This window comes from Fopius arisanus, unplaced genomic scaffold (assembly GCF_000806365.1).
Source record: "Fopius arisanus strain USDA-PBARC FA_bdor unplaced genomic scaffold, ASM80636v1 scaffold00009, whole genome shotgun sequence".
Lineage (NCBI taxonomy): Eukaryota > Metazoa > Arthropoda > Insecta > Hymenoptera > Braconidae > Fopius > Fopius arisanus.
Window position 1 is genome coordinate 1,838,958 of NW_011887748.1, and position 13,568 is coordinate 1,852,525.

Consider the following 13,568-nt stretch of genomic DNA (forward strand, 5'->3'; position numbering starts at 1 on the left):
TAACAAATTTCTGATTGTTTCACATCGGCAAATATCGAATATGAATGTTCATATTTGCCTAAAACAAGCGCCTGGACAATAGCATAATGTGGTTTGTTTAATTCGACGATTTATGTAACTCACCATTGGCATAAATAAATCCTCTTCCCCGGCCTCGGCCCCGACTCCGGCCCCAGCCCCAGCCCCAGCCCCAAAGCTTTTACATTGGTATTATTCTCATTGCAGTTGTATTTTCCGTACTGGCGATGTATTCATGAATACGAAGTAAACGAAATTGTAATCCTGTAATTCATATGCAGTAGCCCAGGCGAATTACATGAGCGAGTATCCAATGACGATCGATTGGTGACGTGAGTGTGTACGTGCGCGAGATGAAGAGGTCATGGGGGAGATTGGACGGGTGGGATTAGTTCGGAAATAGTGATCGAATGTTTGGAGGTTTCAAACAACATCGATGAGAGATCGGTGAGGGGACACCCTGAATTCCGGGCGTTGACCGATATTTTAGAGCCCTTCTCATATTAGCCATGGCAGAGGGTGGATCAAGTGAGAACACGAACGTGTCACCAAGGAAAACCACTGGTGCAATGACGATAATCTACAGGGTGAATTGACTCGATCGTCTCTCATCTCCCGGCAACTTTACTCCCTTTCTATCCTCAACGTCATGCGGGATTATGTCGCGCCCAATTAGTCCGTGAGTTTAATCTCTAAAACGCTACTAGGAAACATCAACCCTCCTCCAAAACTATATGGGCATTGGATTGGGATATAAATGCAGCTGATTCCATATTGGTGTTTAGTAAATTGACAGATTTATGAGGAATACGAGTTGGCAACATCATCTTAATTAAATTTTTCATCTTTTCAACTTGCATTCCATCTAAATATCTTAAAATAAATGATAAGCACATTTTTTTTCAATTATATTGGTGTATGATGCATTGGCACTTATTCACAATTATTTATTACTTGGACTAGAATTTTAGAGAATTCTTTTGGCATTTTTGAAGTGTATTATTAAATGAATGTAACAAGCTCATACGTTAACTGCCACTTAAACTTCCTCATCGGCTTAACTAAAATCTTTTGTGGGGGTTTTTTCTTTTTAATACCCTTCAGCATTAGAATCGGGTTTACGGAGGTTTGGGGATCAGAGGGAAGAACCATAAGGAGGGATAAGGGCAGTTTGAAGGTAGTCTCACGAACGGACGTGGCTCGGTGCGATGGAAACCGTAAAATAAAAAATTCCGGTAGTTATAGGCGGCGGCCGCCTTGGCGGTTCGTTAAAGTGGACCGAGTCACGAAAGTCACTAAACGCTTTTAACGCGCCCTCGTGATAACGTATCAACCGCTACCGGAAATACTTGACGAGAGTAGAATCGAGAAGTAACATTGATCCTCAGTCAAATGATTCAACATTTTATTCATCTCTTTTTGTCGTACATGTGATAAGTCACTCCAAATCTTGTATTTAATCACAAGACAAGTGCACGAATAGATAGTTTTGAATATTTTCAAGAGATCCTAAAACTACCCTTGTCAATTTGACATTTTTAATCCTAACCCATTCCGCTCTTTTTTTTCTCAACTGATCATTTTTTTAAATAGCTGGACCGGTCAATCTACTCGGCAACAAAAACTCAAACTCTCTGGGTAAAAAGTAAAGGCGACGCGGAATCCCACGATTTATGATACTTTCTGCAGTAAAACTATTTTTCACCGATTATTTACGATCACTCAAACATCGTACCACTCCTCTAAGTCTAACCCGCCAACGATGTAACATTTTTATTCCACATAAGTGGCTGTTCTCTTTCTCCAATAAAATGCCTCTATGAAAAATGTTTGAAATCATCTTTACGATCGCTTTATGATGTGAAATTATCCGTTTTATGAACGGAGTAAATTCCGTGGGTGTTCTAATTTGAATATTACTCGAATTCTGTGGGGAGTAATTTTTTTAATTCGTATTTTAGGCCGACGATCCACCCTATATTTTTTATTAATTGCTCGTAATTTTCGAGTTTATATAGAATCCACTTCCACAATTCAACTTGGTCCCATCCCCGTCAATTATCTCAGGAAAAAAGTAGCAAAATTTTATGAGAAATAATTGAATAGAAAGAGAAGTTTCATCTCTCTATTGAACTTTTAATTTTCAGGTAACGGTTTTCAGTGCGAAGAGGTGGAAAATCTCTCTAAAATGGAATTTGCAAGGAACGAATGAGAGTCAAATTAATCGAAAAGAGGCTGCGGTGATTAGACCCATTCCGCTCTATCCTCAATTCCTTCTCTGGTTCATCATAGCTTTTTGTTTCTCAATTGAACTTCCTCGATAATCGTAACTGATCGAATTCAATGAATGGAATTTATTGTATTGCATTTGATTTGAAAATCATGTCTGTTATTCAAAAAGTACCTCAAGTCTTTTTAATCCCTTTTGTGGATGGTATATATATATATATATATATATATTTTTTTTTGCACTCATATTAATTGTCGAACTTGTAAATAAATTATCTGGCAATATTTTGTTTAAAAGATGAATTCAATGAACAATAATTTTCATTGGATATTCGGTCAATGAAAAATATCTACTTAATTTGCACTGATGCATGATATAAACCGATAACCAATACCCCTATGCAAAAATCGATTACCACTCTACAGACCACATTCTTTTATCCGTGAAAATTTCACATAAACTTTGCAATAAATAGTTTCCATCGTAAAATACCTCATCGTTGATTCTTCAGATTTTTCTAAAAGCTTCGGCTTGGTGGAAGTAACGAGGAGGCGTTGGGAATTCCGAGGGATAGCTTTGATGAAAAAAAAGCAAAGGTAAAAAAATGTAGAAAAAAAAGTGAAAAGAAAGGAAGACGGACAGGCAAGAGTGCCCAGGGGGAAAGATAGTGGACGTAAAGAAAAAAAAAATGAAAAAAATGAGGCGATTTTTCTTGGACGCTGAGGGTAGAGGGTAGATCGGCGTAGGGGGTTCCAGAGGAGGGGAGAAGGAGAAAAAGGAAAGAATGAAAGCGGAACTGGAGTTCTCGCGCCAGGCGAAGGTAGCCGATATAGGTCGCTAACTTTTACATTTCAATTAGCATTTGCATCTCAAAGGGCTGCGAATGGAGCCACCGGCGGTCGTCGGGTAATCATAGTCCTTGCTTCAAACAGAAACAATAGCCGTTGTATATACTGTCGTCATTCCTATTTCCTTTACGCGGTCCTATTATAATATATAGTATGCATATATAATTAAAGAAAAAACATTTATTCCATCAAATCACGGGGTTTGTGGTGAACTATTGAATTATTTGCTATCCAAGGCTTTTGACTGCTGTATCACCGATACAGATGGTAAACTCTCTCTGTTATTAATGGTTTTATAATAATTGTTTCCAACAGTCGTGAGAATTAATTGTATCAATGATTATTTAATAAAATAATTATAGTCTTTCCTTTTTTTGACACATCGACATCTTAACTTTACACACACACTCGTTGGATTATTCCATTGGTGTTACCAACGGTGATTTAATCATATTAAGACCACCAAAATAATTTCTAATCGAAAGACACTGTTAACAGACTGTCTCTCCCCGCGTTGAAGATCATTCCGACGATTGCGAGTGACAGTTTAAGTGACGAGGAGGCAACTAACCCACAAACATCCACCAACATGTTGCCAGTGATAATTCGCCGAGTGTCACGAGTATACGAGCGAGAATGTGTGGTATCGTCTCGACATTTTTAAACTTCATGTCAAACACGTTAAATTATCTCATTCTGGACCACCCGACAATATTGAAAACATCCTAGTCTGAAATTCAAAACAGACAAGTCAAAAGAACCATGACGATTCTCAAAATAGCTGGGAGTTGTCGTATCTCAATTAAAATGATACCATCACTTTTTCAACTAAATAATACCAAATAACGAAAATTCAATAGATTGATAGTGAAGATAAAATTCTTGTCGCTCAGGCGGTCTGATAACGGAAAATCCCCGGGGAGGAAAAAAACCGAAAGAGATAAAATTGCGTAAAAGCCCTCGAAATGTTTCGAAGCCGTTCTCCGGCGTTCCTCTGCTCATTTCCCGTTATGCGCCATGGCGGAGCTAAGCCCGTAGATACTTGACTAGTCGTTGCTTTCATGATCGCGCGCGAAATGATGAGGGCCAATGAAGAGAGCCCAGAAAGTAAAGAATAAAGACGAAGAGTGAAAGAGGGTTGCTTCTTTGTTCCGCTAATGTCTCGTTAGCGTGAGCCTCGTGGAGGAGGGCAGAGGCCACTCCCTCCACCCACGGAAGCATCCGGGGAAGCCGGCGGCTACCATCTTTCATACACAGGGATTATCCCTGGAAAATGCATAAATTATCAAAGCAGATAGTACCTACCAAAATCCTCCCTCCATGCCTTTTACCTCATCCTTCCACTGAGGAACCTCTGCCACTGTGAATGCATCCAACTATGCAAAATCTACACTTTTCCCCCACCCAAGAAACTTTTCCCTTTCCCCATTTTAATTCAATTTAACCACTGGGACTTTACTTCTGACGTTTTCTAAACCAACGACATTCCCCATCTTCTCCGATTTTCGTATTCAGAAAGAGAAGTTTTCTTAGGGTAGACGGGGGGATAGCGTGGACTGTTACTTATTGAAAGGTTGAATGAGGAGAATCGTTTGATTCTTTGATAATCAAAAATAGTGAATCTGCACTAGCCTATTCCAAAGTCTTTGAATATTTGAGACTGAAACGGTGAATTTGGCTGCAGATTATGCGACGAGCTCTCAAGGGTCATTGACGAACAAGCTTTCGAATTATTTAGCATTTTGAAGATGCACAGGTGTATATAATGATAATATAATGATTTATTTGGGAAACATTGACTAAATACGAAAATCTCAAATTCTCTTTAAAGATTAATTCAATCTGAAAATTTGAGATTGTCAAAATAAAATATTTTCTGATAAGGTATTTTATTGTTAATTTCAGTTGGATATGGACACAGATCCCCCATGAAGCTTGAGGAGATGTGCCAGGCGACGACAACAGACGACAGTCTCTTTACCATGTTCCGGCTGAATCCAACTCCCATACCTTGTCCATTTCAGGGACCACCATTCACATTTACTTATAATCGTGGCACCGGAGAGTGTGCACAACCTATCAGTCACGCTGAGGGCTGCACGGAGGAAAGCAAATTATTACTAAAGTACCAGGCATGCCCCGACGTTCCTGGATCGGAGTCCAACAGTAAGAATTCATAATAGACCTGTTTCATTCGCTCATGCTTTTTCCAATATCTCATTATTTAATCACATTATTTTTGTTTCCCAATCATCACCATTCAATCGCCATTTTGGTCTAGACCCAATTAATTTTTTTTCCTCGCAGTGGCATTAATTATTTCTAGAAGAATTGATTCCTTAAGGGAACGGATGAGGGAATCGAAGTAAAATTCATGAGGAAAAATTGAGATGGCACTCTGTTTAAAATACGTTGTATTTAATTGAATGGAATATGCAAAATTCCCGAGTTTATATGATTGACTAGCATTTATCACTTGGCCGATATTCCACATTTTCAGCGATTGCTCGAACTCGATTAAAAATAAAAGAGTCAGACGTCTAGGGGTGTATAATTTTGTGTTCGTGAGTTAAAAATGGGCCAAACAAGAGAGAAACCATTATTACTGATTTTTTTCTTCCTCTCATTTTCTGTACTTGTTTTTCTGTGACTTGTGTGTGACTTTAGTGATTTACTGAGTTAGTCCTATTGGGTGACTGTGCGATGGGCTGACATTGATGGAATCTGCCCAGGGGTCGAAAAAAAATTTAGTTGAATGATAAATGCATACGTATGAAAGCGAAAACCAAAAAAGAATATTTACGTTGCGTAATTACGTTCATTATACAAATCGCTAGCTTATTACGAGCTGATATATTAATGCTCAACTCAATTATTCGAAATTAAATTGCGGACGGTAGTGGGCGGTTGAAGGGGAGGGGGTATTTATTGAAATTTACGAGAAACCCAGTGAGAAGAGTGTGGAAATGTGAGGGAAAAGAGGGTGAGATGGTGTTGCGTCGACAGAATGCCAGTGCAGTTTGAGTAAGAGAGAGGTAGACTGGAAGGCCGAGGTTTCACGCCAGCTTAGGCTTCATTTTTTCAACCATAAAATACCATACTAAGAAATACCTGGCCTTTACACCTTCCCCGTTGAATTAACCGTTGGATTTTTACATAAACGAGAAGATTATTTAACCGCATTATGATTTGTTTTCCCCTTTACCAGAGTTATTAACCTCTTACGGTCTTTTCCACTTTTTCTTCTCTATTTTTTCCATTATTCCAGAATTAATGCATCCGAAGCATTCCCTAATGCATGACTGCATCAAAATGAAAACAACACTAACTAATCATTATTAAGCAGAGAAGAAAAATGAAAGAGATGGTCTAGCGCGTTTTCCCCTGGAAATTAAATGAAAGTTGGGATTGATAAAGGGCACAGGATTGTTTCAATTTGGGGGCTCGAAGCAAATAAACAGCCAATGACACTTGCTGTCGCTCGAAAAAAAAAAAAAAAAGCTAGTGGGGCTTCTGTTAGATCGTAGAATAATAAAACACACCAGCCGGTAACAGTGGATTGAAGTCAACTAAATGGATTATCAAGTTGATTCAATTGTCATTCTTCCATGGGCCATCAACTCCCAGTGGAATATATTCTTTTCTCTCTCCGAGTTTGATTATAAATAATCTCTGTGACCCGCCGCCAGTGACCCATCACACCTCCTCCGAATCCCGTTGACATCATTCCACCAACGTTTAATTGCCAAAATTGGGTAAATTAATTTTATCCGCTGACCGCAATCCCGAACGGGAATGCTTTATCCGCTGAAATCGCACAAATCAAATTTTCAGGAAAAAAAAAGAAAGAAAAAAAAATGTATAAAGTTTAGAAAATCAGAGAAATAAATTAATCATTTCGGAGTTTTAATATATAAGAATGGGGGGAATTTGCTTATCTTATAGCTGAAGAGCTGCAGTGCCTGGCAACCTGGAAGGACGGGAGGAATAGGTATTTGGTTGGTACACTCAAGCTATTTGGAAGGAACGCGGTAACCAACGAGGAAACGTTCAGGTAATTACAGCAATAGGCTTTGCTTAATTTATCACGTACGAGTGTATTTTTTATTTATATATTTTTTTTCTAATAATGCCTCTGAAGTTTATGTACATTTTGTAAAATAAAATGACTATCAATCATTAGTGCTGCTCGGTGATACGTGTATTGGTCAATTATGGGATGGCATTGTTGTCAAGTGAATCCTCAATCACGGCGAGTGAAAAGAATTTAACTGGCACCCCTGTGAGAGAATTCCTGTCGTACGCAATTATTCTAATTGGCTCAATTAGCCGAATTGATATAGATGCTCAATGATTTTTCAAGGGATTAATTGATGTCTGGAATATTCATTTAACTTTTTGGTTCATAATGGAGATCATTAATACTGTCACCCAACAAAAAATCTGCCAAGAGTTAATAATGCTAAAAATATTGACTAGAAAGTACCGTCGAAAGAATGAGAGTGATTACATGATTAAATTATTGTAGATGCTTCTTATACGAAAAGAATACCCATCACCGCGATGTAACATACGTCCTCGCCCAGTCCGGCGATTCGACGTGCAGTGCTCTGAATTCTGTTGCCGAAGGATCACGCACTATCAAACTGACAAAAGGTATTATATTATATCTGATTATCTAATAATATTATTGAATAAAAATTATGAAAAAAAAAACAAATAAGGACAATAGACTGACGTTTGAAATTTAATGACAGTTGATCGTGAGCACAACAGATGCAAGTACCCCGCCTGGGTGACGGTACGTCACCAATGGCGTACTCTCGATCACTCTCGCAATTACCACTTCACAACTGGTAATGCTACCCTTCGCGTTAAAGATGATCACTCACACGTGGAGAGAATAGTCTGCCATAATTTAGAGAGTGGTGACGATGATGGAAGGAATAAAGTTAAACTTGTTGCGCATATTACCAAAGGATGGTAAGTTTTCAAACTAATTAACCAAATTTTTTTTTTACCTCTTCAAAGTTACCTGGAACAAATTCTTTGTTTTTAAAGCCCCCAACTTTTTCCCCCATTCATATTCCCCATTATATTTTGATGTTCTTTCACGGAGTTAAATTGAAAGGAATCATTCATTACATGAACATTGTAATTTTCTAATTTTACCCGGTGAATTTTCCAGAATTCATCACCGTCTCATTGAATTTCTTAGCGTTTTATTGTTACGGATAAAACGAGACGTTTTTCCCTTTTCCTTGCCTCTTATTCCACTCTTTTGACGAATCGTCGAGTCGCCTTTTAAAATATTTCCTTTGACGCGACATGACGTTCTTTCATAAACCCATGGCCCCATTTTTTCCCCCTATGCTTCATGGCCTTCTCTTATTGCAGCGATATTGGCTACGTTTGCATGATCTTCCATAGAAGAGCCGGAAACGTTATCGAGCTCCAGCAATCAGGTGAGTTGAATATCAATTTTGCTCTGTTCACTCCTTTTTTAAACTCATTCAATTGTCCCATCACGATTCCCTTGATTCAATGTGGAGGGATCAGAAATTATTGGAGCACTGATAAAACACACTTCTCCATCAATTTTCATCGCCTCCCCTGAACAGAAGAATAATTGATATCGACGTTAATGAATATTTCTGATCAATTTATTGTACCATTGTCCAGATCGAAAAACCATCGTCCCCGAGGAGGCCTGCCAGGAGGATTTGTCAGACATGCCGTTTACAACGCTCATATGTGAGTACCACAGCAGCAATTGAAATTTCAAACATTTCATATCCTCGAATCCTCTTCCAATTGTCTTCACTCCTACTTTTTTTTTTTTATACTTTCAATAATTCCTGATTTACGCATGACTGGAGAAAATAAATTACTGGCAGGGCAATAATGGCTCGGTGGCGATTGTATCGCCTGGACGAAGATAAATGCCTCCAGGGAATCGTTGGTGTTGCTTTGCATATCACGATGGACGGTTTCCATTCGTCTGATTGTCGTTTCCCCATTTCATGTATATTTCACCATTCAAAATGGTGGAACTAATGGTTTCAATGGTCGATTTTCGAGTGTTTTTTTATTTTTATTTTTTTTTATGGCATACCAACAGCTAATTTCCTAAATGGTATATGCGCGCAGTGATATCAATTTTCTGCTTATTGAAGATGTTTAAATGACTTAAATGGGATTTATTACATAGAGAGACATATACATGTGAATAAAGTGATTTTTTTTTTGCAGCCTCAACAATGGAGAAACGAAAATGCCCTCAACCAGGGAGATACACAGTCATTGATTACTCGACGTCTGGTGTTCTCTCTACCACGCCCAGGCGTCAGCGAAGAGGTACGCAAGGTATGCGACCAGCCCAGAAATTGACTTGGCAAGAGGACAGCGAGGACGAGGAGTGCAACGTATCTTCACTACAGATTGGATGTGGTTCATCCGATCAGAGTGAAATGATTATTGCCAATACGTGTGAACGTGACGAACTTGGTAAGTTCGGGGGGAAAAACAATTTCAACTGATTTTGTACTCCATTCATTCTCCATCTCAATCTGAGTTTCAAATAAAATGGTTCATTGGGTGGTGTCGTGACGACACTTGATTAATCTGTCGTTTTTCGTTGGTGTTGGGACAGTGTACACGTGCCACGACAGCTGGCAGGATAAGAAAGGCACACATTACATGATAGTGTCACAACCGGAGATTGAGCCTGGCGTTGTTAAGACATTCTGCTTCACTATGAGATGGGAAGATCCACCATCTAAATCACTTGGTGGTAGAGCATCGAGGCTGGAACACCAGCAACAAGAATTATGGTTGTCAAGACCAGCGCGGGAGTTTCAAACGGGACCCAACGATCAATGGACCTACAGGCTCGCCAGTCAAGGTACGTAATCACTGGCTTTCCATTGGACTCCATTTCTTTCGTAATTTTATTGATTTTACCCTATTTATTGATTTACGCTTTTTTTTTTAACTCGTAGGCATCTGCAAGGATATGACGAGAGCCAGTGCAGCGTCTTCTTCATCTCTATCGAGAGTTTCCCTTGTTCTCTCTGCTGGTGCTGCCATCCTGTGTAAATTACTGTCAAGATGATGTGTTTGAGCTCGTCAGAATTAAATTCGGATTTAGATACAAAAGGAATAAAACACAAACTCAGCTGAAATGCATTTATTCACGAAGGATCAATTGAACCAACTGAGCGGAACAGGTCGAGCTGTACAGGTCGTGTATGGGTGCTTTTCAATGTTTTTGTTTTCATTTTTGTTTTATTTTCTTTTTGTCTTTTTTTTTTTTTTCTTCCAAGTAATGAACAGAAGTGAGGTGCTGAGTGCGAGAATAATGGAAGGGAAATTGTATACGTTGATGTAGGCTTAAGGAAGAAGTACTTGCCTCTCACATTAGTCATCTTCTAGTCCTTCTCGATTCAAGACGTTGAGGAATGGGAATGGTAATGGTAATGTGGGAGGACAATAGTGACAGTGATCGAAAAGTGTGAATTTAGCCTGAACAATTCCGTCAATGGTCTTTTCAATGTGTACATAATGGTTATATTATTTGAATGATTTTTTATAAATTAGTCAGCGAGAATTGTTGAGAACAATCCCTCCGGCGGTGAAATTATTTAGCTTTTAATTTTGTACGTTTACAGAAGGGGTGGGGTAGGGACTGGGAAAATCTTATCGTACTGTTTGTTATTTATATTCAAACCGATTGTGGAATTGTTGAGGAAAATTCCAGTGGATTGTATCGTCTGAAGAACAATTTAATATCTCCAAATAGCAATGAGTAACATTAAATCTGTCAAAGCTGTTGTCTAACATGTCTGGACTAATCTAGATGGACGTCTCAATTGGGAAACGAGATATCGATGGATTCGCAATTACCAAACGAAACCTCGTACAGTTGTTCGTGACATGAGAATGTCAATACCTCTTGTCTATTCACGTTGTCCAGTTAACAAAAACCATCAATTTGTATTGAATACGATGGTAGATAACTCACTGGGCTCAATTTGCCTGATATATCTAAATTAATGGGACGAATGAAATTCATCGTTTGATCGAAGCCTCCAGACCAGTTTTTAAATATTAGATATGATGGAAAATAATGAACGGGATGGGAAAGTGTAAATACGATCAGGGTATAAGTGATCGACGTTCGCATGTTGGGGAAAATTACGAAAAAGAAAGAAGAAAAAGTGTCGAATGTAATACGTTCGATTAACTTGTGATCCAACTGACTGAGCGTCGTTACCGATCGAAGGATACGACGAAAATAAAATAAATTAGAACAGGGAGGACGATACAGATAATTAAGCGATAAAGAAACAACCATTTTTATCCACTTAGCTAGTTGCACATCTGTATATAAATGATTTAAATAATGTATAAAGACTGTTTTTAAGGAAGTATATATTGAAAAGAGGTTTACGGTTTATTGATATTATTATATGAATGAAGATGAAAAATGGGGATTTTTTTTTTTTAAAAGAAAATCCGACGTATAATTCTTAACTGGATTTAAGATTTTTTAAGGGCAGGCCAATGATGAAGTAAATGTGAAATTTCTTAAATAGTTTAATAATGGACAAGAGCAACATTTGACGCAATGTCAACTGTACTTACGGTGGAGGAAAAAATTATACTGACCACATTCGTATCGCCGAGTGGAAAGTAATACAATTGATTATTGATTCTATGATACAGATATCTAGGGGAAGTTATCTTCAGCATCATCGAATTGTTTATTTTACAAATACCTAATGAATGAGGCCTATTTATTTGGTTCATAGGACAGATATGGCATCAACTCTATGGTATTCAACACGCCTAAGCACAAATCATAGCCAAATGGAAATTTTTAAAAATCAATATTCACTCCTCTCAATCTCTCGATACCCTTTTTTTTTTCACTGTATCTAACTAGATATTCTTTATCAACGGCTTGTAATTCGGTATTCGAGAATGGAAAAACATTATAGGTGTTTTTTAGTCGATTTTATTGACAGATTTGATTTCATTGTGATTCGTTGATTTGGCAATTTTTTAAAATGAAGCAGCTAGGGGGATCTATATATTTCCATATCACTGAGGGCTTCTGGAAGATATATATTGTAAATAATTACCGAATACCGGGCGACAAGCCCCCATCTAAGGAAAATTTTAATATCGAGAAAGACACTAAATAAAGAAATAATGACAGATTCAAAACGATCGTTAAGAAAATTAGTAGGCCTAGTGGAGGCATAAACTCGGGGTCAGAAAAATAATGCTCCAGTTGAAACGAGATTGAATAATTTAAAAAAATTTAACGACAAAAATCCAATATGTAAGTGTGTGTTAAGTGCCACGGACGCTTTAAATTGAATAAAACCATGTTTTTAAATTAATAATGAATGAATAAAGTGATCAACTGATTATTAAACTGATCAAGTGTACAAGAATATATATATTTTTCGTTTATCACTGTGATGATTACCTAACTATTATAAATATTAGTAGCTAAGGCAGTTTGAGTGTTGTTTTTCTTGCCATTTGTATAGTAAACATAAAAAAAAAACGAAAAACGAAAAAAAAAACAAAACAAAAAAAAGTACGAAAAAAAATGAAACGAAAATTATTGAATTAATTATTCTTAAGGGTTTTGGGGCTTATAAAAATACGATTGAAAATCGAGATGTTGAAGTAACGAAAAAATAATGAGTAATAAAACATTTTGTAAGTGGGCTTCTTGCTTGCCTACGTAAGAAAAATTACTTTCGATCTAATTATATACTAAATGACTATGTATTATAATAATTATATGCATAAGTTATGTGAAAGAATGCTGAAGCTAACGTCTAGTACTTGCAGACTGAAACCAACTGAAACCAACTGAAACCAACAAAAAATGTCGGTGCGTCTGACGATTGTTCTTTCATTGGTTTTATTTTCATTGTCTTTGCATCTGACATTCGTCAGAGCACTTTTTTGATTAACAATTGGTGTTTTTTTTTTTGTTTTTTTTTTTTTTTTTTGAGAAAATTGAGGATAAGGCAATTTGGGTAAAGTTTGATTCTGGATTACATTTGTGAATATTGGACGAGTCAGGGGGAGAGACCCCTGTCAAACTAAAATCCCCACATGTCTCTGGAAAAATTTACCTCTATCCTCCTTCCCTCAATTGGGGAACTCATTTTCACAAAAAGGCAATTACCAAGTGCTACTCGAGAAAATAAAAAGAGTGACAGAAGGAAAATACCTATTAATAATCGAGTCTACACTTTTGACGAGCGGATACGTCCTGGATGACAGTGAAGAAAAAACAACGACCCAATTCTCAGTAAAATAATCTCAAGCCCAATTGGGCAGTTACGTTTGTGAATTTTGCTCGTGTAGGAGTGGACAAACGTACGAGAGTGATTTGGGCAGCTTTTTGTATTTCCGATCTCATATCTGCCTTTTCCAGACGC

General features: G+C 37.6%; 1 protein-coding gene across 2 annotated transcripts in view; it reads left to right on the plus strand.

Moving 5' to 3' along the window:
- The window catches only part of LOC105274171 (uncharacterized), a 109,523-nt gene extending 96,192 nt beyond the window's left edge, over nucleotides 1-13,331 (plus strand). For both annotated transcript variants that reach the window (XM_011317071.1, XM_011317072.1), the window contains 9 exons: nucleotides 5,002-5,262; nucleotides 7,042-7,150; nucleotides 7,625-7,752; nucleotides 7,854-8,079; nucleotides 8,494-8,561; nucleotides 8,779-8,850; nucleotides 9,349-9,603; nucleotides 9,749-10,000; nucleotides 10,098-13,331. In XM_011317071.1, coding sequence (XP_011315373.1) covers nucleotides 5,002-5,262; nucleotides 7,042-7,150; nucleotides 7,625-7,752; nucleotides 7,854-8,079; nucleotides 8,494-8,561; nucleotides 8,779-8,850; nucleotides 9,349-9,603; nucleotides 9,749-10,000; nucleotides 10,098-10,210 — 1,484 coding nt within the window. In that variant the 3' untranslated portion in view covers nucleotides 10,211-13,331. The remainder of the gene's footprint in view (nucleotides 1-5,001; nucleotides 5,263-7,041; nucleotides 7,151-7,624; nucleotides 7,753-7,853; nucleotides 8,080-8,493; nucleotides 8,562-8,778; nucleotides 8,851-9,348; nucleotides 9,604-9,748; nucleotides 10,001-10,097) is intronic.
- Nucleotides 13,332-13,568: the final 237 nt, after the last annotated feature.